At 37.7% G+C, this 26300-nt stretch overlaps 1 protein-coding gene across 3 annotated transcripts in view; it reads right to left on the reverse strand.

Annotated features, from left to right (window-relative positions):
- Nucleotides 1-1020: 1020 nt before the first annotated feature.
- The window catches only part of Hnrnpr (heterogeneous nuclear ribonucleoprotein R), a 32930-nt gene continuing 7650 nt past the window's right edge, over nt 1021-26300 (reverse strand). For all 3 annotated transcript variants that reach the window (XM_021631474.2, XM_021631475.2, XM_021631473.2), the window contains 7 exons: nt 24098-24211; nt 16758-16934; nt 15001-15136; nt 11501-11706; nt 7091-7240; nt 3022-3143; nt 1021-2297 (listed from right to left, as the gene is read on the reverse strand). In XM_021631474.2, the coding sequence (XP_021487149.1) occupies nt 1685-2297; nt 3022-3143; nt 7091-7240; nt 11501-11706; nt 15001-15136; nt 16758-16934; nt 24098-24211 (1518 nt within the window). In that variant the 3' untranslated portion in view covers nt 1021-1684. The remainder of the gene's footprint in view (nt 2298-3021; nt 3144-7090; nt 7241-11500; nt 11707-15000; nt 15137-16757; nt 16935-24097; nt 24212-26300) is intronic.

The following is a 26300-nucleotide window of genomic DNA, read 5'->3' on the forward strand; positions in this document are numbered from 1 at the left end:
GCAGCAAATGTTAATTTTTAAAATTCAAAATGAAGTCACAAAACTGAAAATGTGATTGACTGTGCCGACAAGGAAGGAAATGGCTTTATGATTCTGAAACCTAAAACTGTGATCACAAAAGACACCAAACAGGAACAAAGCATAGAACAAGGGAATCCATTTTAATTATTCCCCAGTGGCTTATGTCTTATAATTTAAAACAGTAGAGGGGTTAGCGATAGTGCTCAATGGTAGCATGTGTGCAAGGTCCTGGGTTCAATTCTTGGAACTAAAAGGAAAAAAAAAATATTCAGAAGGAAAATGTATATTCTTTTCATTTAGCAAAAAGTCACTTGAATAAGTATTTTAAATTTAAAAAAAAAAACCAAAAAGATAGATGTTATCACTTGGCCAAAAAAAACATAGCCAGTAAACATGGTAAACCTTTAAAAAATAAAGAGGTATTAGCAGAAAGCCAAAGACACAACCACTTGATATTTAAGGCAAGACTGCTTCCCAAAGCAAGTGTACATGACAACAGGAATCACAGTCCTAAATCAGTAAAATAAGGGTGCTGATTATGAATGCTAAAACTGAAGTTTAACCCACAGTGCAAATGATGTCACAATACTAAGTTTCCTCTGTATGTGTATTTACTTATCCAGCAATAAGGTCTTCAGTAACAAATTTTGCTTGATTAGAAAGAATGTGGGTCAAAATAAATTGTAGTCTGCTTCCCCACCTCCATTTTGCTTTAATGATGATTATTCAAAACTTGTTTAAAAACCTTTGAGTGTGTTTGTTTTAAAGATAAAATTTCAAAATTAGAAGAGATTATGTGAACAATGATCAATGAAATAGTATTTGGAATATGTGAATTTAGAATAACCCTCAAATCTAATATCCACAATACATGATGGAATAGACAAGAAATTTTTCATGAATTTGATCACTCACATAGGCAGTTCTATTTGAAAACAGCATTCCTTCAAGGATTATGAATAAAATAATGTTTTAGGACACAATTGAATTTGAAATAGGTAATGTTTTGAATAGATTTTTGAGTTTTATTGAAATCTTACATGAACAAGAAATTGGAAATACAATCACATCAAAGAACAAATTGTCACGGCTTTGACGTTTAAGCCAAACAAATTTTGTAGGGCAGATTTCAAAAAGGTGTGAAGTTATAACAATTTAAAAACACAGTTAACCTGCTTCTAGGAATGCAAAACATACAGTCATAGGTTATTTTCAATACAAGGAAACTTAAATCTGTTTGCTTTAATTTCTTAAAACTACTAAGACAAAGCACTAGCTTGTACTTTTATTTACAGCATACTTCATACTCCTATGTAATCTATTCCAAATCCAAAAAAAACAGAACTGTCCAAACCAAAGGTTCTGCAAAATCATGATTTAACAGTTTGTTTTGAAGCTAAAATGAAGCCTGGAACGATAAAAGCATTGTAACCCCAGAATAAGGGAACTCTGCAAGCCCAATAATGTCCAAGAGCATTTAGAAAAGAAGAAAAATAAAAAGCCTTGAGTATATATATATACACAATAGTGACTTCTTCAGCTGAATACAAATGGCAGCAAACTGCTACTTAAAGATGAAACAGTTACGCCAATTTTGTTTTGAAGAATGTAGATCTAGAGCCAATCGTATCTTGCCAGTATCAGTTTTCAAACCCTCACATGTCTATTTCCACTGTTGCCCATAAGTATCCTGATAAAATTCTTGGTTGTCATTATTGTAACCATAGTTACCAGAATAGTCACCACCTTGCTGAAGCGGCTGCTGAGCGATGGGTTGGGAACCCCAGTTCTGTTGGTTGTTGGTCTGACGACGTTTGGAATCAGGCTGGTTGTACCCATCTGCCTTTCTCTTGCCTCCTACATTGCCCCCTCGATTGCCCCGAGCGCCACGAGAACCACGGCCTCTCTGCTGTTGTGCAGGGCCCCCTCTGCCACCCCTTGAGCCTCTTGGTGGTCCCAAAGGTGCCCCCCTCTGCGAATAGCCAGCTCTACCTCTTGGAGGTGGTGCTCCCCGCCCCCTTGGTGGTGGTGGAGCACCTCGCCCTCCCCTTCCTCCTCCTCTTCCTCTTACTGCATAGCCATCATCATAGCCGTAGTAGGGATCTTCATAGCCTCCACGATAGTCGTGATAATCATAACCATAGTAATCATCGTAGTAGTCTTCATAACCATAATAATCTGGAGGGTAGCCATATCCACCTCTCCCTCCACCACGACCTCGACCTCTCATTGGAGGTGGCATTCGGGGAGGAGGGTGATAATAATAATCTTCATACCTAGCAAATTGAAGGAAGGAGGAAAAGAAACAACAAATCAGTTTAATTAAAGATCCACCCTATGTTGTAAATAAAAAGATGGGTGTTGGGCTAAATAATGCTATTTATTATTTGCTCTATGATTATCACGGCAGTATTTTCTAACCTGCTATCACAAATAAGACACAGATGCCTGATGGATTTTATAGCTGCCTGATTTACTGTGGGCTGGGCAGCTATTTCATCTATGCTATCTCAACAACCTCACCACCCGCCTCCCAGCCCCCATTCAATCAATGCCATCCACCTTAACCATCCTTATCTGGGCTACCTTCCATCCATAATCTTATGAATACTTGACTATATTTGGTGTTTTTTCCATCTATGCCATCCTTGGGAGTCCTTCCTCCCAGCCCAAACAATTTCTTCTCCATGCTAACCCATCATGGCATCCTCCTTCCTCCACTCTTCCTGATGATCTGTGTTCTTCTTGTCTTTCTTCTTCCCAAAGCCCAGGAACCTTAGCCACGCCTAACCCATTCTGCCCTGCCCAAGGTTTTAGGCCTTTAACTCAACCAATGAGATATAATGTCTTAGGTAGGTCTACACAACAAGGATAGGTGTCCAGGCAATAACAGGATCTTGAGGGCCAGTAATTAGCATCAAAATAGAAGCATCAGACCAACCCCCCAAAATCCAATCTGATCTGTTACCAAGGTATTCTTTATTCAAATAATAAACTCACGCAGTGCTTCTGGAAGCCTGTCTAGCAGCTTGGCGTTCTTTCCTCTTCTTGTCTGGTGGCTTAGCTAAGACAATTTCAATTTCTTCCCCTTCTATTTCTTTTCCATTCATTTCATCCATAGCCTAAGTTATAAAAGTAAGTTTATTGTATAAGAAAGTATTTTAGAACATAATTAGGGAAGTAGATTGCTGGCTCAGCAGTTAAGGGCATTAGCTGCTCCTCCAGACAACTCCAGGCTCAATTCCCCAAACCCAGAAGGAATCCATAACACCAATTCCAATAACGTGACACGTTCTTCTAGTCTCCATGGGCACCATGCATGTACATAATGAACAGACACACATGCAAGCAAAACACCTATACACACAAAATTAAAGAAAAAATCTTGAAAAAGCACAAACTTATCATTGTGTTTTAATAAGCATTTTATAATTATTTTAACTTGCAAGAGTAGCCTTGCCAAAAAGAACCCTTTCCTTCACCTCATGTTTTATACATAAATTACTGCTGACAATGAAAAACAATGCCTTCTTACCATATTTCAGAAGGTAAAAGAGTTGCTGGAAAGATGTCTCAGCAGTAAAGAGTACTTATCATTCTTGCAGAGGAGATAGGTTCAGTTTCCAGCACTGAACCACCCCTAACTCCAATTCCAGAGGATCTGATGCTATCTTCTGAACTCTGTGGGCACCAGGCACACAAGCGGTACACACACACTCAAAACACCCATACACATAAAATAAATAAATCTATAAAGTTTTCTTAAGAAAAAAAAAAAAGAAAAAAAAAGCTGCATTTAACCAAACTCCTTCATTTCAAATAATTCTCAAAATAATCCACACCTAGGAAAAATGCGAGCATCAATACAAATCAATCAAAAACTAACTCTTCAGATATCAATAAAGATGTGATAAATAGGGGCTGGAGAGATGGCTCAGCGGTTACGAGCACTGGCTCCTCTTCCAAAGGGCCTGAGTTCAATTCCCAGCAACCACATGTTGGTTCATAACCATCGAAAATAAGATCTAGTGTTCTCTTCCGGCCTGTAGGCACACATGCAGGCAGAATACTGCATAATAAATAAATAAGTAACTTAAAAAAAAAAAAAAAAAAGATATGATAATCTACATCCAAGCCTTGCACAGATGTTTCAAGGATGTGAAATGTAACAAAATACTGTTTTCCCTCATATCTAACATAGAACTTACTATGCCTAAACTAAAAGCAGGGCCCAGAAAATGCTCATGAAGCCCTGAGCAACCAAGAAAGCAAAAATCATTTTTTTAAAATTTACAGACAGTTTCAATGGCTGGCCTGGAGCTTTATACACCAGGCTGGCCACAAACTCATAGAAATCCACCTGCCTCTGCCTCCCAGATGCTGAGAAAACAACTTATTTGCTTTTCTTTTATTGTTTTAAAGTGCTGGGTATCAAATCCAGCTTTCTGCTGGGGTCTATTGATGTACTGATTAAAGCAACCTATTGTCTTCCTACTTCAGGACTTGTAGCTTTGGGGTAAAACACTTGCCTAGCACGTCTGAGTTTGATGCCCAGTATGACATAGCACCAACAAAAAGAAATGTGATCACTTCTATAAACAAAACAAGCAAATAAATAAAAATGGAACACCTATGCTCTATCCTGATCATTTAGGACACTCCTCAGTTCCTAGACTAGAAATTTTATAACTTCACAGGCTTCACAAACCATCCTACCAGCTCTTGCAAATATTTTCAGTTCTTGCAACTATTTCCTTCTAACTCACCCAATTATATTCTGTAGCAAGTAAAAAGGAGTATTTATAAACTGTGTTCTATATCATTAGAAATTTAAGAAGCCAGACGGGCGTGGTAGTGTGCAGCTATAATCCCAGCACTTGGGAGGCAGAGGCAGGCAAGTCTCTGTGAGTTCGAGGCCAGCCTGGTCTACAAAGCAAGTCCAGAATAGCCAATACTGCACAGAGAAACCCTGTCTTGAAAAATCAGAAAGAAAATTAAGAAGCCAAACATTAGAAGGAAACTATTGCACACTACACTGTGAATGTTATACTTTTTTGTTTGTTTGTTTTTTCAATATAGGGTTTTTCTATGTTGCCCTGGCTGTCCTGAAACTCTGCAGACTGGAATTTAGAGATCCACCTGATACCTGCTGGGATTAAAGATATGCACCACCATCACTGGGCTAAGCTATGAATTTCATAGTTAGTACTTCAACAGACCTCAGCAGAAAGCAAAGTGATCAATTTTACGTTAGAACTAGAACTCAAAAGACAGCTAATGTCTATCTAATAAGCTGGAGGTTCTGGGTTGTGATCATCAGTACTTCAAACACAAAACAACAACAACAAAAAAATCAAACAAAACCATGTAGTAGGCAGTGATTCTCTAAGACCTACTTTAAAGAAGAAGCCTAGGAAGGGAAACGCTCAAAAGTTGGAAGTACACCACTGTGCTGGTCTAGGTCAGCACATGCTGGAGTCATATGGAGGGAACAACAACTGAGAGAAGGCTTTTGCCAGATTAGCCTGTGGACAAGCCTGTAAAGGCTTTGTGGGAGAGGCCAGCTCCCTTTAGGTGGTGCTACTCCTAGGCAGGTGGTCCTGTGTGCTATCATCAGGCTGAGCAAGCCAAAGGAGCAAGCCTATAAGCAGAATTCCTCCACTTGAGTTCCTGTCCTGACTCTCCTGGATGATGAACTACAAGCTTTAAGATGAAATAAACCCTTTCCTCCCTAAGTTGCTTTTGGTCATTAAGTTTTATCAAAGCAATAGAACCCGAAGACAACCGCTGTAGGTATAAGGTTACTGTGGAATTCCAATGCTGATTTCTGTACCGCCATATCTGGCTGCAATCCTTGTCCTGAGAGTCCCCTGTCTCAATGTTGTAGAAACACTGCTCCTCAACTGTCCCGTTATGTCAATAAAGCAGCTACAGCCAATCACTGAGCAGGGGAGAAAGCAGGACTGTTTCCTGCCAGCAAGGGGAAAAGAAGTAGGAGATTCAGAACTCACAGAGGTCCAAGAGACATCAGGAGAAGGAGCTGGAGCAGGAAAAGCTACTAAGTGCAAGTATCTCTGTGATGTACACTGGGAGGAAACCAGATAAGCTTAGAGAATTAAGAATAGAATAATAATTGTCTATTGTGCTGCGAAGCTTACTATTAAATAAATATGAGTCTCAATTATTTATGTGACAGCTGAATTAAGAGAAAATGATTTAAAAAAAAACCCACACTTTTATAAAGATAACACTAACAAACCACCAACAGAAAATGTGGAAAATAACAATGTTTCAGTCACTTATTATTTTGGGCCCACCTTCCTGATCATATAAAAAAAAGACTACAATAGTTGTCTTGATTTTCCTGTTAAGGAAGGGGCCAAGACTAGGAAGAAATTAAAAGTTTTACCAATTAAGAGCTGGGGCTGTGGTATACGCCTTTAATCCCAGCACTTGAGAGTGCAGAGGCAAGGTGGATCACTGTAAGGTCAAGGCTGGCCTAATCTACATGATGAATTCCAGGACAGCCAGGGCTATGTAGAGAAACTGTTTCAAAAATCAAAACAAACAAAACAGAAACATACAACAGAAATGAAGAGTTACCTTACCTGATATTACACAGGACGGTACACCTTTTTTTTTGTTTTTGTTTTTTTTTTAAAGTTCAGAGTTTGGCAACAAAAAGGATGATGATGACTAGAGTGTGGCTCAGAAGAAAAGCACTTGCCTCATATGTATGAGGCCCTGGGTTCAAACTGCAGCAACACACCCACAAACACATAACTACTCACATACACATTCCTAAATATGTTATGTGTTACTTGATGGGGCTGGAGTGACAGCTCAGGTTAGGAGACGGTAATGTTCCTCCAGAGGACCTGAGTTTGGTTTCTACATTGGGTAGCTCACAACCACCTGTAACTCCAGCTCCATGGAATTCTGGACTACACACTCACATGTACACATGCCCTCACACAGACATGCACATATACAAATTATTAAAAGCCTTATACTTTATGTGTCTACCAAGTTTGAAAATATAGCAAGAAAAAAAATCGAAAGTTCCTACCTTAACAGCAGCTCCTCTATCTTCAAAATGAACAAATGCATAGTCTTTCAACTTCTTCACTCTCTCCAGTTTTCCAAATTCAGAAAATGACTTTTCTAATATTTCTTCTGTAACTGTAGTAGCCAAGTTTCTCACAAATAAAACCTTCACCTAATGGCAATAAATATACAAAATTGGCACTCTTAAAATTTTAGCTCAAATCTTAAAATACTACTTCTTGTCTTCATGACATAGGCTTTTGGCTTTTCTTCTCTAACCCAGTAAGTCGGTCTAAAAATGTAGTCATAAGAAGTCTGTGAAACATTAAGAAATGATTCTCACATTAGCTACCACTTTACTAAGGCTTTTTAAAAAGTAATCAAGTTAAATAAATTATTGGTTCCTGTTCTCCCAACAGAACTGCTACCACTGAACAGAACCTATCAGGCACAAAACATAATTATCATTGCTAATTCACAAATTTATGACTCTGAAGTACCCCCAAACAAGTTTATCTGTTCCCCTTAAAACCGTGAATATTCACATAAAAACTATTACTTGGACTGGAGAGAAAGTCAGAACAAAATTTAGAAACAAAGTACAATACTTAAATTATTTAGTAAGAGTAGCATTAATAGATAAAAGTCCATTTTCACACCATTTACCAAGATAAACTCCAAACAAATCAAAGCTGTAAAAAAGTAAATGTGAGGCTATATTAGAGGAAAACAAGGGTGATTTCTTTATAGAATATTGGTATGAGAAAAGGGAGAAATTATATAATTATAATCGCAAAAATTAAAATTTAAAAGTCACAAATACAAATTTTTACAAAAAGTACTGGTAGGAAGCAGCTTATGACTTAAAATCTAGAACCCAAATGAAGGAATGATACTACCTAATGCGAACAATCGTATATGGCAAAACCATCACAACAAAGCCAGAAGACAAAGGACAAACATGAAATTTGCAACTTACACCAGAGAAGCATCAGAGCAACAGAAAAATTAAAAAAAAAAAAAAAATTGGCAAAACTCATCACTACATGATTCATAAAGAAATACATGTAACTCAATATATTCAATACTCAAGCATAAACCTAGTAATTAACTATAAACAGCAGTGAGCAAAATATAAGTTTGATCATATGCTATTTTGTCAAGTATGAGGCACACCTGCAAAGAGTAAAGCATGGGCATATCTTAATAATGGCATTTACCCCTTGGATTACAATTCTCTGCTAAGTGTCTATCCTACAACATATTTGCCCATATCAACACACATGGTACAAGCTTACTATACTTCTAACAGAAGATTGGAAACAAATGCCTATCTAGAGCTGAGTACACTATGGAGATCAAATAATAAAAAGAGGGGTTGGGGATTTAGCTCAGTGGCAAAGCACTTGCCCAGCAAGTACAAGGCCCTGGGTTGAGCCCTCAGCTCTGAAAACAAAAAACAACACAAAAAACAAGAGGAGCTCTATGAGCTGATACAGAACAGGATCTATGGGTGCTCAGAGAACATTCTTTCCCAATTCTTCACATCTCTAAAGCAGAGCTAAAACTTACAGTAAAAGATAAGTAACCACCACGACAATTTAAGTGGCAGAATTATGTAACTTCTTATGTTACACATAATAATGCTGCATCTTCCTAGAGCTGATTAAACAGAATGGTGAAGAAAGCAAATACAGAACAATAAACACAAAAGGCTGCCAATAACTACTCATCTAAGAATTAAGGAAAATAACATAGATTTTCATTTGCCTCTACTTGTCTAAAGAAATGTTAAAAGGGTAATCCATAGATTATTAAAACTAGGTGCCTTATAGGAGTCATGGCAGACATGATGACAGGGATAGAAAGTGGATTTGGGTATAATTTTCTGTGTAATATTTGAATCCTTAAATTAACAAACTACCTATTCAGGGAAAAAACATTAGCATACCTACTAAACAAACTGCTGTCTCAGATAAAGAGCTGGAAGATTCAGAAAGATTTGAGCCCAGACATAGTAGCACACACCTTTAGTCCCAACACTTCTTTTGGGAAACCACGTGGCACAGTGCAGACAGAAGTAGTGAATCTGTGAGTTTGAGGTTGGCCTGATCTACATAGTGAGTTCCAGAATAGCCAGGGCTACACAGAAAAACCCTGTCTCAAAAAACAAAACAAAAAAGAGGGAGAGAGAGAAATTTTCCATGCTGTCAGACTGACCTATCCTCTGGACTAGACAGGCTTCCACTGGTTTATCCCCCTTCTGAAAAGAAAAAGAACTTCTTGGACTCAAGTGTAACTAACTCAACGATAGTGTTTGCCTCACATAGATAAGACTGAAGGTTTGATCCATAGCACCAAAGCAAGATAAAACAAGCTGGAATTGTACTTTAACATGTTCAAAAACTGTGGAGTGTGTCTCACTCGTATACCACTTGCTAAACACTGCCAAGGTTTTGGGTTTGAATTCCAGCACTACAAGAACAGAATTTCAATATTCAGAAGGGGGGGGGGGGCTGTGAGTTACATTTAGACTTTAGGTTTCAGTTTACTGTAAAACTGACCCACCTTGCCAAAGGGTATACTGTGACCTTGAGTACAGAACAGAAATTTTACCAACACAAAGTGAAAGAAAACAATTAAGGTATCAATTTTATTCAATTCCAAGTTTATAGAGGCTGCCTTGCCACTCTGAAATCTTTTGTTTTCATAAATTTTGGGAGGTTTTCTTTTGTTTAGACAGTGTCTCAAAACTTGCTATGTAGCCAACAGCAGCCTTCAATTCCTGGTCTTAAGTGTCCTGACCTAGCAAGGATACTACCACCATGCCAACTTTTATTTGGTAGTGGGGATGGAGACCAGGGCTTCTTGTATAATGGGCAAGTACCCTACCAACTGAAACATATTTTGAACCAGAAAATAATAGTAACAAAATTAAAATCTTGCCATTTTCTGCTGGGTGTGATGACACCTGCCTTTAGCAGCCTGGTCTACAAACTGAGAGGACAGTCAGGGATGTTACACAGAGAAATCCTGTCCCGAAAAATAAAAGAAAACAAAACAAAATTTGACATTTTCTAATAGGTGGTAGCCGTAGGATTCATTTTGAACTTCCACTTGAAAGGTTAACAGGATTAAGTGAAAAGTGACTGATAAAGCAAATTAATAGTTCCATCTTGAGATTTCTAGGGAATTTTACTGTTCCCAGGTTATAACATCCCTTCTAACTTTTAGATATTTCAGTTTTAAAAAGCAGCAGAGGCTATGCTTTAGAACTAGGTAGTCAATGCTATAATGTAACTTAAAAGACTATCTAACCAAATAAAATAAATGACATCCAAGGTCCAGTAGTTAGCACAATGCCACAAGGTACTAGAACAAACAATAAAGACTGAAATCAAGCCACTTAAAAAGAAAAAAGAAACGAAAGAAAAAAAAAAAAGAACTAGGACTCTTTAGATTCCTAGTCCCTTCCCTGGATACTCAGGGACTATGAGACAAAAACAGAACTCCCGAGAGCCTCTCAGGTTCTTCTCAATGGATCAAAGATGTCTATGCATACAAAGATACTACACATTACTAACCTACACCAGCATCCTCCAAACCAGTCAGAGCACCCACCTCTTCAAAATAAATAAATAAATAAATAAGCAAAAATCTCAAAACAAGACTTTTCAGTTATGAAGAACTCAAACATTGATTTACCGTCATTAATAAAGTCGTTACCGAGAGAAGAGCCATAACTGAAGTACACAAACTCACAGAAAGCAGCAGATGAATCCCTTCAGTCCCAGGAACTATCCAAAGAAAAATCTAAGAATCAGGACTCCTAAGCAAAGATCCTAACAATGAGGAAACTGAGGACCTGCCCTCTGTAGGATATGTCAAGTCTATTTGCCACTACTAAATATCAGCAAGCACGGCAATCTTGTCTTTTTTCACAGGGACAATACTCTAAAAAAAGTTAGATACATTAAAATAAGTTAACTATTAGTCTAAATAAACTATAATTCAAAGACATATAATAAAAGTCACAGCATGAGCCAGTTCATGCCTATACGACCAGCACTTAGGAGTCTGGGACAAAAGGATTTTAAGAGGCCAACCTGGACTACACAGTGAGTGCCAGGTAAGGCTGAGGTATATAAGCATACTATTCAAAAAAGAAAAAAAATTATTATTGCCAGTATTTCTTATTTCTGATGGTGCTAAAAAAAAAATTCTCAGTGTGTATGAAATATTTATTAGAATAAACTAGATTTCAGTTCTCTTGGCGTATCTGAGCAGATGCTAAGACAGGATGCTTGCTACATTAGTGTTGCATCAGCTCCTTTTGTTTTTCTAAGCAATTATATAGCAAACAGCTACATTTCGTATTTACAATCACAGCTCCAACTTTTGAGTTCTCCCAGCCCCAGGTAGCTGTATTTACCTTAGCCATGACTTCTGGATCTGGTTCTTCCACGGGGTCAGCCCATTCAACTGTAACTACATTTCCCCACACTTTAACTTTTCCACTCATCAGCCGGCGTCTGGCTTGTGCTGCTGACTTGTGATCCTCATATTCAAGGAAGCAGAACCCCCGATTCTTCTTTTTGTCATCGGGTTGATGATAGAGAATAACGTCCACCAAACCCTCTGTTAAACCAACAGCCAGATATATAAGCCAAAAGCATCCACCACACGTCTAGTGATTAGGCAGACCTAAATCCACTTGCCAATGAGCAAAAAAAAAAAAAAAAAAAATAATTGAAGAAGCCTCACAATAGTAAACATTAGATCAGCATTATTTGATGCAGAGTTTGGGACAGTTTTGTGTTCTCTATTAATTTTACATAAATAACTTTCAACAACTAATCACAGACCACAAAACAAATCAAAACAGAAACAAAACAAAAAAACCCACCTTTCTCGTACTACAAACAAAAATGATTAGTAACTATTCATGTCGTCTCTCCACGTATGTTCTTTCTAGGTCATGTGAGCTAACCCTAAGTGTGTTCTATAACCTTAGAAACAAATGCTTCATTTTTTTTCTAGCCTAGATTTCTCTTGAGATCCATGTGCACGAGCTACTTAAATACCTTGTATAAATTTCAAATGTTCAAAAACAGCACTACTACACCCAGGGTATATTTTCCCTAGGCTTTCCTATAGCTAAGTCCTCAAACCAGAAAATGATTACTTTTTTCCGTTATTTCATCTCTACTATCCAAATCCAACACATTTACTTTTCCCATCTCACTATTACCCCATCCATGCTTCTCTTGAACCAACCACTAATCCTATGACAGCTCTAAGCCTTGTCCACAGAGCAATAGAAAAAGCACTCTAGGAGCTGGAGAGATGGCTCAGAGGTTAAGAGCACTGGCTGCTCGTCCAGAGGTCCTGAATTCAATTCCCAGAAACTACATGGTGGCTCACAACCATCTATAATGAGATCTGGTGCCATCTTCTGCCCTGCAGGCACACATGTAGGCAGAACACTGTCTACATAATAAAATCTTTAAAAAAAAAAAAGGAAAGAAAAAGCATTCTACAAAGATGAAACATCTATCATTCCATGCTTAAGACCTCCAAACATCTAATTCTGTATGCAATAAAATACAAACTTCTCACATGGTCTAAAAGAGTCCTGCCTACTTTATCTCACAGAATTCTTTTAATTACCTTTTAACAAACATTACCTTTTTATCAGTTACTTTAATATAACAAATTACTCCTTGACACTTGCAATACTAATCTTTGGGAAAGCAGTATTCTTTGTATGTTGTATACGCTTGACTGAAATAACACCTTCTCAGAAAAGCTAACTCTGAAAAAAGTAGATATTCTGCAGCTAAACATTCTGTATTTCCCCCTTTAAAGTATTTTACTACAAGATGGAAATATTTCAATTTTTTGGTCTTGACTGGTTCCCCACATATATGCCATTTAAAGGCTAAGAATAGCTCTCTTATCCACCATTGTATCCCATTGTTTAGCAGGAATTTTCATAAGCACATGCTTGAGGAATGAGTAGAAGGACATGAACAGAAAGGATTGCTGGTAGTCAGCAGAGCAATGCGACCGAAATAAAATGGACAATGGAAATTAAGGTTTAAGAGTAAGTAGAATTTCTGAAGAAAAGGTCCAGGAGCTAGTCTGGATACTAGAGAACTGAACTCTGGCCTCAGGCCATCTAGATAGATTTTCAAAGTAGCCAGGTGATGGTGGATTATGCCATCCCAGCACTTGGGAGGCAGAGACAGAAGGATCTCTGTGAGTTCAAGGCCAGCCTTGTCTACAGAGTGAGTTCCAGGATGGCCATAGCTACACAGAGAAATCCTGCCTTAAAAAAAAAAAAAAAAAACAGAAAAGAAAGAAACAAAGAAGTAAATAAAAGTATTAAGAATAAATCAATTTAGGACAGAAGGAGAATTAGCCTGGGGCAACCTTCAGGTTAAAGAAAGGGTAAAACCAGGGTAGTAAATGACACCTTCAAGTAAACAGAGAAGACAATATGACTGAATGACAAAAACAAATACAGTGGTTTTTATAAGAGGAGGTCACAGTCTTTAAAATAGTGTTTTCTAATCATAATCTCAGTATTTCCTTCTTCCTTTCTTTTCTCTCGTTCATTCATGTGTCTAAGAGAGGAAAAGATGGCTGGGTGCAGTGGTGCATGCCTTTAATCCCAGCACTCAGAAGGCAGAAACAGGCGAACCTCTGTGAGTTTCAGGCCAGACTGGTCTACAAAGTGAGTCCAGGCCAGCCAAGGCTAAACAGAGAAACCCTGTCTTGAAAAACCAAAAAGAGAAAGAGGGAAAGATGGGAGGGACAGGGACACACGGACACACACACACACACACACACACACACACACACACACACACAAAGAGAGACAGCATGTCAGCATGCATCCTAGCAGATCCTTCTATGCTGTGATGCATCTATGAAAGAAGTCAAAGAACAACTCTCACAAGTGGGTTCTCTCTTGCCAATTTGTGTAATCTGGGGAATGAACTCAGATCATGAGGCCTGCAGCAAACACACCTCTACAGCTGAGCCATCTCACTGATCCAATTTCAACATTTAAAAAGTGAAATGCAGGTCAGGTGTGGTGGCACGCTGTTTTAATTCCAGCACTCTGGAGGTGGAGGCAGCTAAATTTCTTTAAATTCAAGACCAGTGTGGTCTACATAGCAAACTCCAGACCCGTGAAAGCTATATAGTGAGACTGTCTCAAAGAAAAAAAAAAAAAAAAAAAGGCTGCCTAGAGAAATGGCTCAGTAGATAAGAATGCTTGCTGTGAAAGCAGAGAACCTAAGTTCACATCCCCAGCACTCACATAAAAAGTGAAACTGAATGGAAAGTACAAGGAACATTTGTAATAAATCAAAATATGGTTTTATTCAATTCCTTTTTATTATACATAGAGTCTGTTTTTGAAATAGAGTCTCATGCATTCCAGATTATCCTTGAGTTAGCTATGCTTGACAAACTCATAACCTCCAAGTGCTAGGAATACAAGCATGCGCCCCCTTGCATGACTCCAGTTACATATACTTAAGTATGTGAACCTGTGATATAAAATCTACTTCTCAGTCAATTGCATGGATTCAATTAGAATCTCTGAAAATTTACACAGATAGGTTAACAGAAAGAAATGAGAACTCTTTTCTCCCTAATCCTAAAAAGTTATCAGAGGAAAAAGCTTTCACTTGAGGGCTAGAGAGCAAAGGCTCTTTGATTAAAACAAAGAAAAAGGAAACTCCATAAAATCAAGAATATGTAGAAATGTTTAGTCCAACCACTACTAAAGAAGAAAAGAAGCAACTCAGATATAAGAGACTTCAATTCTTATTTACTATATATCTCCTTTGGGGAGAACACTTATAAATAATGCAACAGATTCCCACGAACCAACTTCTAAATGCATTTTTGTTTTACCTGTGACTTTACTGAACTCTTCCAGAATGTTTTCTTTAGTCTTATTCTTTGGAATGGATCCAACAAAAAGTCTGTTGTTTGCCACAGAAATGCACACTCCCAGGTGTTTACCAGGGCGAATTTCATAGCTGTCACACTGCAGGAAGAAAAGAACCAGAGACCCCCAAACCACCCCAGACTGAGGACAACTGATAGTAATCTTAAAAGCCAAACAATTTAAGGTCAAACACTCACCAAGCTCCCTCAAGCTTGTTCAAACATGAGTGTATATTTTAAATTTGTTACAATCTCCAGTTATAGCTTGGTTTTGTAACCTCTACTGTTCATCTATATAAAAAAGGGCTCAAGGCTATTCATTTTAACACTGAATATTTCTTTCTTTCTCTCTCTTATTTTTTTTTTTTTTTTTTTAGTTTTTCAAGACAGGGTTTCTCTGTGTGGCCCTGGCAGTTCTGGAACTCACTGTGTAGACCAGATTTGCCTTGAACTCAAGAGATTTACCTGGACCCCTCTCTCCACCAAATACTGGAATTAAATAAACGGGTGCACCATCACTGCTTCATATTTCAATTTTATCTACCTGAAAATTCTTTTCCAGAGAATTTCAGAATATCTGAACTGTTTATTCAGAGTCCTTGAGGATGAAATTAGATATAGAAAAGCAATAGCCAAAACAATAACATGTAAAAAGGAACAATCAGGTTTAATGAATGTCAAAGAAACTTACAGGAGTTTCACAGTGTATACAAACCACAATTCTGGATAAAGCTACAAACTATCAAAACACTTTCAAAACTTTATAAAGACAAAAAAAAAGGTTTTATTTGAACTCACATAGTTATGAATACTTTATTAAATTTCAGTTTATGCTTTAATATTACTTACCATTAATTTACTAAAAGATATGATTTAAAAAGTCAACCATACACTGTCAAAATATAGCCTTGAAAATATAGCCTTGAAAATTTCTTAATATTGAATAAACAAGTTGGAAGAAAAAAAAAAGTCCGTCAGAAAAACTGAAACTTGAACCAAGCTGGGAAAGGACTAATTCAGAACTCACTAATGAAAACAAAAACATCTGGCAGATACAACTGTGCTAAATAAAAGGCAAGAAGTGCTATACCACATTGCATTTTCCCTTAGACGTCTGGCAAGATCTGCCAAAAACAATGGCACTGTTACTTTAATGCACTAAGAGTCACCTTCATACAGTAAGAATACAGGCCACCTACAAAAAACTTACTGCTGCTCTAACAAGAACAAGGTGGAAAAAAGCCCTGGAGAAAAATGAAAGCTATTATTACGTGGCAGAAAAGGAGAGAGATTTAGAATACAAATTTTAATTGTACAGTTGGATTGTGAAAATAAAACTCTTACACTTTTTTCTAAACCAAGTCCTAAAAAGGCCACTGTCCTCCAGTTATGTTCTGCAGAACCATTTCAACCTCCATTATACTTTAGTATTAACCCTAAGGCTTGACAAGAACTGACATTATTTAAAAACAAACAAACAAACAAAACAACTGAATTTGTTTGATACTAAAAAGCTGCTGAGTTTTTGTGCTAACCAATCTGTTAACTTACAATTACAACCAGAAAAAAATAAAAGCAAAGGTTATATAGCAACTCAGTTAATATAAAGTTATTAAAAGCAGTGACTAAAGAAAATGAAACTATGTTAACTGCAAATGTTTTTGAACTGAAGTTTATTCTCTCAAATAGCAAGTACTTGGACATTGAATTTTATCACATACCAGTTTAACTGCTTCCTGGGCAGCTTCCTTTCCACAGAAGGTGATAAATGCATATCCTCTGTTTTGACCAGAGAGTGGATCCATCATGAGGCGTAGATCCCAGATAGGACCAGCCTTCTCAAAAAGGGGCACCAACTCATCCTCATATAAGTCTCTTGGGATTTTACCTACAAAGACCTAAAATAAAACTTCCTTGTTAGAATCCAACATCAGCACTTCATTTCAGAGCCAGAGTCAGACTTCCTACCTTTTGTTAGGGGATAAAGGTAGAATGAGGACAGTTTGAATCTGGCAGTTGGTTTATATTAACTTTAATAAAGTCAGGTAGGTGAGGTAACACGGGCACTTGGGAGGCAGAGGCAGGTGAATGTATGAGTTCGAGGCCAGACTGGTCCACACAGGTAGTTTCAGCCCTGCCAAGATTACATGGTATGACCCTGTCTCAAAGAACAAAATAAACATAAAACAGTCGTAGGGACATAAACAAAGAATTACAGTCTATACTGAAATAAGACAGAAACTGGTAGCTGCACAAAATTCTACCAACTACTTCAGATTTAAAAGAATTTTTTCTTTTAATTTGCCTTTTCTCGTAGATCTCCTCTGTTACAGCCAGTAAGCACCAAGGCCAGGACTACAGTGAGATATTGTTGAAAGAATAAAGAAAAAGCTAATCTGTGCCTTCATGGAAATGTGGTACTCATCATTTTTATCTAACAATAATTTAAGAAGAAAATTGACCTGGCCTTCATCGAGTTTTCTTAATATTAAAATCTTCATAATTTAAAGGAAACAACCTTAATAGCTTTCAAAAACTCTTGTCTTCAGTCTATTCCTTTATATGGAAGTTGTTTTAAAATGAGGCATCACTATGTTGCCCAGGTCAATCTAACTCCTGTGCTTAGATACCCTCCTGCTTCAGCCTCCTTCCTAAGTTGCATACATAAAATGCTTAGCTAGCACATATAATTTTAAGGTATGAAAAAAGTATTTTTTCATAATTTTTTTTTACCATTTAAGGAAGTCATGGTATTTAATTATAAACAAAAAAAATTGAAACTACAAAACAGGGTTGTTACTGTAAGATAATAAAAAAATAAAGTAAAAATCAGCATTTACACTAAAATTTCAAGTTTCTCCAACATCAACTTTTTGTTTGTTTGTTTTTTCAGTGTACCCCTGGCTGTTGTGGAAATTTCTTTGTAGACAGGGCTGGCCTCAAATTCTGAGCTCTGCGCACCTCTGCCTTCTGAGTGCTATGTTTAAAGATGTGCCTATCTTTTCAAAAAGCATTTATAAGCCACAAAATATTTAACAGTAAACTAATATTTACACGAAAGAAGTTTTCTAATGAAAACTCATCTACATCAATATTTTAAATTCTGAACAATGACCCAAGCCATAGACAACTAATAAAAGTAACAAAAGCATTCTGAAACATGTGGAAGGTATTTCTGGCACTGGGTATGTAGCTCAGTGGTAGAGTGTCTTCTTCGAATGAATAAGACCCTGGCTTCAATCCCTAGCACTACAAATAAAGTAAAAAAAATTATTAATGGTCAGGCATAGTGGTGCATGTCTTTAATCCTGCTCAGCAGGCAGAGGCAGAGGCAAGTGGATCTCTGTAAGTTTAAGGCCAACCTGGTCTAAATAATCTAGCTCCAAATCAGCCAAGACTACATAGTGACACCCTATATAAAAAAATAAATAAAATTACTAGACTCCAAAAAAGCTATGCTATGTTAAAAATCTTAGTTCCTACTGGTTGCACAGAGCCATGAATGCAGCCTAAAATATTTGTAGATGATGTCCTAACACCAAAGGCTGAACACCTCTATAAGTCTCTCTGCCATCAAGTAAAACTTAAAAAGTATTCTTGTGACTCCTACTATATCCCACACAACACTACTCTAAGTCAGGTAGACCGAGCAGCTTAAGGCCAGCCTGGCCTACAAGGTGAGACTATCCCAAACACACACACCTACCATACACTGTACCTTAGTTATCACTATTCTATCTCTAGATCCTAGAAATACATTCACTGACTGGGCACTCATACATTTAAAGAGAAAGATATAAATACCAATAAAAGATGTTTAAACCATTTTTTAAAAATTAACAAGCAAACAAAAAACAGGAAAAGATTATCTGACACAGTTGTGCTTTTAATTAGGAAGATCTTCCAAAAAGTAAGTTTGAGCTGACACCTAAGGACAAAAGTGGGTAAAATAATCTGATGAAAAAGCACTCCAAATTGAAAGATTAGTCTGTCAGAGGCGATATACTTGACATATTAGGAACAAAAGAACACTCAGTGCATTTGAGGACAATAAGGAGCTCCAGGACCAGGACTACAAAGAGTAACTCTGTCTCAAAAAACCAAAAACAAATAAACAAACAAAAAACACTGCCAGAAGGCTAGAGCTGTCCATTCTAGTGAACAGTGGTGTAAAGTCAGAAAATAGTGCCAAATTAATCCATGCTTAGGATTTTAAACCTATTTTCAAGATGTGCTGGGCAAAAAATGACTAGGTATGACTTACATTTTAAGGGAAGCATATAGATAACTGGGTAGAAAATGTATTATGTGAACAGGCCCAGGGTCAGCCAGGGTTAACAAGACAATCCTGGCAAGCTACAATGGTGGCTTAACCTAGTAGATGAGAGTTGTAAGGGTGATAAGAGGTACTAAGTTACACTGGGCTCAGATTTATACTTTTAGTTACTCTGAACGAGTTTCTTCATCAAACACAAAGTCACACGCATAGAGACAAGCATGGCACCAAATGAGTTAAATGCTCAGACTATAATCCATTTGGGGAAAAACAGGAGGTTTAGGGATTAAATCTAGAACCTCACACACAATAGCCAAGTATACTATCAGAGCTATATCCCTAACCTATGCTTAGAGCATTTTTATATGAATTTATTATTTTGTGAATTTCAAAATTATAGTATAGCTAAAGGTAGAGAATGTGGTCTGATTTTAACATACATGGAGGGGGAGTAAGCTTCTATAAAGTCAAAGTAAGTTTCCATTACTAGGATGTTTAATAATTTTATTTTTCATGATTCTTGATTTCTTCCTACCCATCAGGAAAACATACAAAGCAAAAAGCTCAGTGACACTATAATATGTATATATCTCTCTCTATATATATATATAGATATATCACAGCTGCATCAGGTATTTATACTATTTCTCTAATATCTGTGTCATTATTTTTAGAACCAGACAAGTTTCACTAAGCTAAACTAAAATAAAGAGTGCTCATTTCAAAAATAATTTAGGAGTTGGTTAATCAAACAGTCTACAGAAAAGATTAAGAAAATAAGCAATTTATACTTTCTTAGTAAAAGCTTAACTTGTGCTCTGCATGAGCCAACTCCCTACCTCTCAGTTCATTATTTTATAAAACAACATTTTCAGGGGCTGGAGCAATGGCTCAGTGGTTAAGAGCACTGACTGCTCTTCCAGGGGTCCTGAGTTCAATTCCCAGCAATCACATGGTGGCTTACGACCATCTGTAATGGAATCTGATTCCCTCTTCTGGTGTGTGTGAAAAACAGAGTACTCATATACATGAAATAAATAAATCTTTAAAAAAAAAAAGGGTGCTGGAGAAATGGCTCAGAGGATAAGAGCACTGATTGCTCTTCCCAAAGGTCCTGAGTTCAATTCCCAGCAACCACATGGTGGCTCACAACCATCTAAACATGAAATCTGGTTCCCTCTTCTGGCGTGCAGGTGTACATGCTAACACACATTGCATAAGTAATAAATAAATCTTAAAAAAAATAAATAAATAAAACAACATTTTCTCCCCCATACATATTGCAGGGCTTTCAAAGTCTCTTTAAACCCACAAGCTCTTTGAAAACTTCATTAACAAAATTAAAAATGATCCACCATTTTATTCGATTCTTTCTGCAAAATATCCAACTAATATAGCAGTTCTCAAACTGTGGATCATGACCCTTTCATATAGCGTATCAGGAGTTGCTTATCAGATAGCCACATTATAATTTCAGCCACAAAATTACAGTTTTGAAGGAGGAACAAAAATAATATTATGGTCACCACAAGATGAGGAACTATAATAATAATAATAAAAAAATCACAGCACGCTGAAGAGATGGCTCAGTGGTTGAAAAGTACTCAATGTAAGCTACTCAAGAGGAAGAGGTGGGAAGATCATTTGAGTCCAGGAGTTGAAGACCAAGCAGGGCAGTGCAGCAAAATCCACCCTCTCCCAAATAATAAGTAGGCAGCTTATGACCTCATAGATACCATATGTATATTAGCAAGAACAAAATCTGCTTCCCAAAGTAGTCAAACAATTCTAATTGGAGAATACAGACAGTATAATCAGATTAGACACAAGAATCTAGGTACTATCTAAAAGTAACACTCATTATTCTTTTAATTTGTTTTTTTGCATACATGTATGTATGTATGTATGTATGTATGCATGTATGTACGTGCCTACTTGTCTATATATGTGAAGGCCAAAAAGCTGTGCTGGATCCCCTAAGTGGAGTTACACTCAATGTAGGTGCTGGGAGCAGAACCCAGGTCCTCTGCAAGAGCAGCCAGTGCTCTTAATCACTGAGCAACTTCCCTAGTTCCTTTTTTTTTTTTTTTAATTCTTAAATTATGTGCATGTGTTTGTTTTATGTGGCTGAGCACACAAGTGTAAGTGCCTGCAGAGGCCATCAGATCCCCCAGGGTTGGAGTTACAGGCAGTTGTACAGTCTGACCTCAGTCCTAGGAACAAATCTCAGCAGCTTTTAAACTGGGTTGCCCTCTGGGTGTTTCAGGATACCTTAATAACAAGGAATATACACTTAATCCCATTTTTATCTTTTATGTGTATTTATAAGAATAAAAATCTAATGCTCAGAACAAACTCTCAGCCACAAGTGGTGAACTGTCTCAACCACAACGCAAATCTAAAGACCGCCTGACGGTACATGAGACCTGTGCCTCAAACAACAAGTAAAAGAACAATATTAAAACTGGCAGAAGCCGGGTGCAGTGGAGCATGCCTGTAATCCCACCACTCAGGAGGCAGAGACAGGCAGATCTCTGAGTTCAAGGCCAGCCTGGTAAAGGCTACACAGAGAAACCCTGTCTTGAAAAAACAAACAAAAGAAATTGAGTATGGGGCTGGAGACATGGTCTTCCAGAGGGCCTAGGCTCCACAGGGTGGTTCACGACCGTCTACACCTCCAGTTCCAGGGGACCCAGTGCCCTCTTCCGGCCTTTGCAGGCAGCAGATATGCAAGTGGTACACAGACATACAGGGAGGCAAATCACCCACACACATAAAATAATCGCTACCAGGACCAATGAGATGGCTCAGCATGTAAAGACACTTTCGCACAAACCTGATGACCTAACTCAATCCTCAAACCCACAGAAAGGTGAAAAGAAACAACCAATTCCACAAAGTTGTGCAATCTAATCTCCACACACACACACACACACACCTATACATCAAACAGATACACATGCACATTTTTTTCTTTACAGTAATGCTACCTAATCATCTTTGCTTATGTATTTACAAACACAAAAAAAAAACTTTGCTTTTTTTTTAGCTTTTATGAGCATACAATTTATAGTCTAAAGACATCACGATCTCCTTAAAAATTGTTCAAATGGAAGTCTGAGTAAATTTTTTTTCTTGTAACTCTAATAACAACCTAAACATTTAACTCTAATGTCTAATAATAATACTCCCTAAGCATACACCATAACTACCTAAGAAGATACCCTTATCCTCACCCCCATTATGCTGTCTAAGAGACCCCTACAAACATGGGAAGGCAGCACAAGCCTGTAATCCCAGCACATGAGAGGCTATACAGCAAGTTCATGTCCAGGCTGGACTACGTGAGATCCAGCAACATGTTTCAGAGCATTAAAGCACTTGTCACATGGCTGATGATCTAAGTTCAGTACCCAGAATGGACAGTGGCTTGAACAGGCTGCCAAAAGTAGTCCTCTGACCTCTATCCTCCACATGCCCATACTCACACATACATCCTATATCACACACATACACACACTCAATCCAAATGAGATCCAATTAAAAAAAAAAATCCTGTATCATTCAGGCTAGTTTAAATTTGTTATGAAAAGGCCACAATTTCAGAGTTTTGTTTTTGTTTTTTAATCTTTCATCAAATACTGTACACTGTGTTTCTGGCACTATGCTAGGTACTAAAAATAGACACTGGAAACATGAAATCAGAAAGTCCCTGCTATAGGTTATTTTTTATCACCTAGTCTCTCCATTTAAAAGATCCAAGAATGCTACAATGACAGCAAGCCCATGGAGAGAATAGGGCTGTAGGACTTGGGAGGGACACAATGAGTAAGGTGCTTACCGAGCACACAGGAACTCTGCACACAGGAACTCTGGCATTTGGATGCTTAGCACTGCATAAACCCTGATGTGCAGTAAACTGTCATCCCAGCACTCCAGTGGGTATGAGCAAAAAGATTGTAAGTTAGCTAGTTCTAGGAAAGCCTGAGCTATACCATCTCAAAAACAAACAAACAAACAAAACAAAATCAAAGGCGTGCCAAGTGGTAGCAAAACAAGAAGGCAGGGGCAGGCCAATCTGTGGGTTCAAGGCCAGCCTGGTCTACAGAAAGAGTTCCAGGACAGCCAGGACTACAGTGAGAAAGCCTGTCTCCAAAAACAGGAACAAAAAAAAAAAAAATAAAATAAAATAAAAAGTGCTGACATTACAAAACAAAATTGGATCCACACATGGCCCAACAAGCCTAGTCTACATAGATCACTTTAGGATAGGAAGGGTTACATGTAAGATTTTGTCTTAAAATGAACAAACAGGAGTGGCAATTCGCATATCCCCTATACTGAGAAGAAGGGAGGCTTGCAAGTGGAAAGGCAGTCTGGACTACATACTAAGATATTATTTCAAATGAAAGATTGAGATCAGGAGCATAAAACAATGGCAGAACATGCTCAGAATGTATGAGGCCCCAAACTTGATCCCTAGTACCTAAAGAAAGAAAGAAAAAAAAAAAAAAAAGAACCCTACAAAATTAAAAACAGAAAAAAACAACTGTTTCTCCCTTCAGCTATAAGCTCTAAGAATTGTATTTCTTTGCTTTAAAAGGTATTACGGTATCTATACCAAGATTAGCTATCTTTGCTAATAATGACACAAAACACACATAGCTATCACCAATATAATACTAGCCACACTTTGAAAGGAATCAAGTACTTTACCAAGATCATCACTAGATAATATAGTTAATACATTAGAAAGATTTTTGGCAAAGGGCTAAGAGCACTTACCTCTGTCCCAATTCCAGGTTGCACACCGGAGTACACACTGTCTGGTGGAGGACCACCATACTTCCTCTGTCCTGTGGTTACATCCAAAGTATAACCAGTCCTCTCAAGCAAGGCCTAAAGAGAATCAAAATGTTATACTTGAAAATACAAACACACACACAAATCAGTGCATTAAGCTTTTCTAAAAGATACAATAATATCTTATGAAATGTATTTTCTAAAGGGAACAGCTGGAAATAGTTGATAAAGGTTATTTGTCTAGCATACATTGAGTCCCTGGGTTCTATCCCCATTATCACATGAAAACCAAGCACATGGCCAAGCAGTAGTGGTACATGACTTTAATCCCAATACTCAGGAAACAGATGCAGGCAGATCTTTGAGTCTGAGGCCAGCCTGGTCTACAAAGTGAATGAATTCCAGGACAGCCAGGGCTATACAGAGAAACCCTGTCTTCAAAAATCAGGTATGGGCCAGGCATGGTGACACATGCCTGTAATACAGCAGTCTGGGAGGCAGAGCAGGCACATCAAGGCCAGCCTGGTCTCCAAATCAAGTCCAGGACAGTCAAGGCTACACAGAGAAACCTTGTCTCAAAAAGACAAAAACAAAGACAAAACAAAACAAACAAAAAAAAAAAACAGGTATGGTAGTACAGCCTTATATCTTGGCACAAGCGAGGCAGAGGCAGGAGATCCAAAGTTTAAGGCTAACCTCAGATATACATACATCCTGGGCTACATATGATCCTGTCTCAAAACGAACATCATCTTAGACTCCTAGCACTTTCGTCGATGGGGCAAGGCAATTCAGAGTTCAAAGTCACACATATACAGGGAATATAAGGTCAGCTTAGGCTGTGTGGGCTAAAGGAGACACATAACAAAATAATAATAATAATAATAATAAATAATAATAATAATAAAATAAAATTTAAAAAAAATGAGGGGTACCAGATGGTGGAGGCACACATCTTTAGTCCCACCACTGGGCATGCAGAGACAGGTAGATCACTGATGATGAGACTAGCCTGGTCTACAGAGAGATTCTAGGTCAGTCAAGGCTACAGAGAGAAACCGTGTCTGAAACTCAACAACCTCCCACCTCAAAAAAAAAAAAAAAAGAAAGAAAGAAAGAAAAGAAGAAGAGGAGGAGGAGGAGGAGGAGGAAGAAAGGGGCTGTAAACAGTTTACTGCTCTTCTAGAGGACACTGGTTTAGTTACAGCAACCATGTGAACTGTCATGTTATTATGTAACTCCAGGTCCAGGGGTTCCAATACCCTCTTCTGGCCTTGGTGGGAACTATAGTCTTGTGCACAAACCTACACTCAGATACACATATACATATAATTAAAAATAACTGTAAAATATTTAAAAGAATGGCTAGAGAAACAGGCTTTGAAATAAAGAGCACCTGTTGCTCTCACAGAAGTCCCTGGATACACATGGCAGCTCACAACTGTCCTTAACTATTCTATTTGTTTCATATTCTTTTTTTTTTTTAAAGATTTGTTCATTTATTCTGTATACAGTATTCTGCCTGTAGGCCGGAAGAGGGCACTAGATCTCATTATAGGTGGGTGTAAGCCACCATGTGGATGCTGGGAATTGAATTCAGGACCTTGGGAAGAGCAGCCAGTGCTCTTAACCTCTAAACCATCTCTCCAGCCCTTGTTTCATATTCTTAATACAAACTCAAACAAACAAACAAAACACCACTGAACAATCTCACAGTATAGAGACAAAAACAAAGACAAAATGAAACATTATTTGATTATTGTCCTACCTCATTAACATTAGTTAGTAAAAGTCACAGAAAAAAATACCCTTGCCCTCAAAGAGCTTACTCTATAGTTAACGTTTTTATAGAATATCTTTTCTTCCCAAACAAAATATGTAATCTATCAAAGAGAAGAGCTTTGCATGTTAGATTTTTTAACTACACAGAACACAAGATTTATGTTTATTAGGTTTAGTTAGCTCTGGGATTCCACAGGGATGGATGTCTTAGACCTTCCATATACCAGGTGGGAGGCTAGAGATGGCCCAGAGGTTGAGAGTACTCGCTGCTCTTCCAGAGGTCTGGAGTTCAAGTCCCAGCAACCTATCTATAAGATCCAGTGGCCTCTTCTGGCATGCAGGTGTACATGCAAACAGAACATTGTATACAGAATAAATAAATAAATCTTTAAAAAAAAGAAGA

The sequence above is a fragment of the Meriones unguiculatus genome, chromosome 3 (assembly GCF_030254825.1).
Source record: "Meriones unguiculatus strain TT.TT164.6M chromosome 3, Bangor_MerUng_6.1, whole genome shotgun sequence".
Classification (NCBI taxonomy): domain Eukaryota; kingdom Metazoa; phylum Chordata; class Mammalia; order Rodentia; family Muridae; genus Meriones; species Meriones unguiculatus.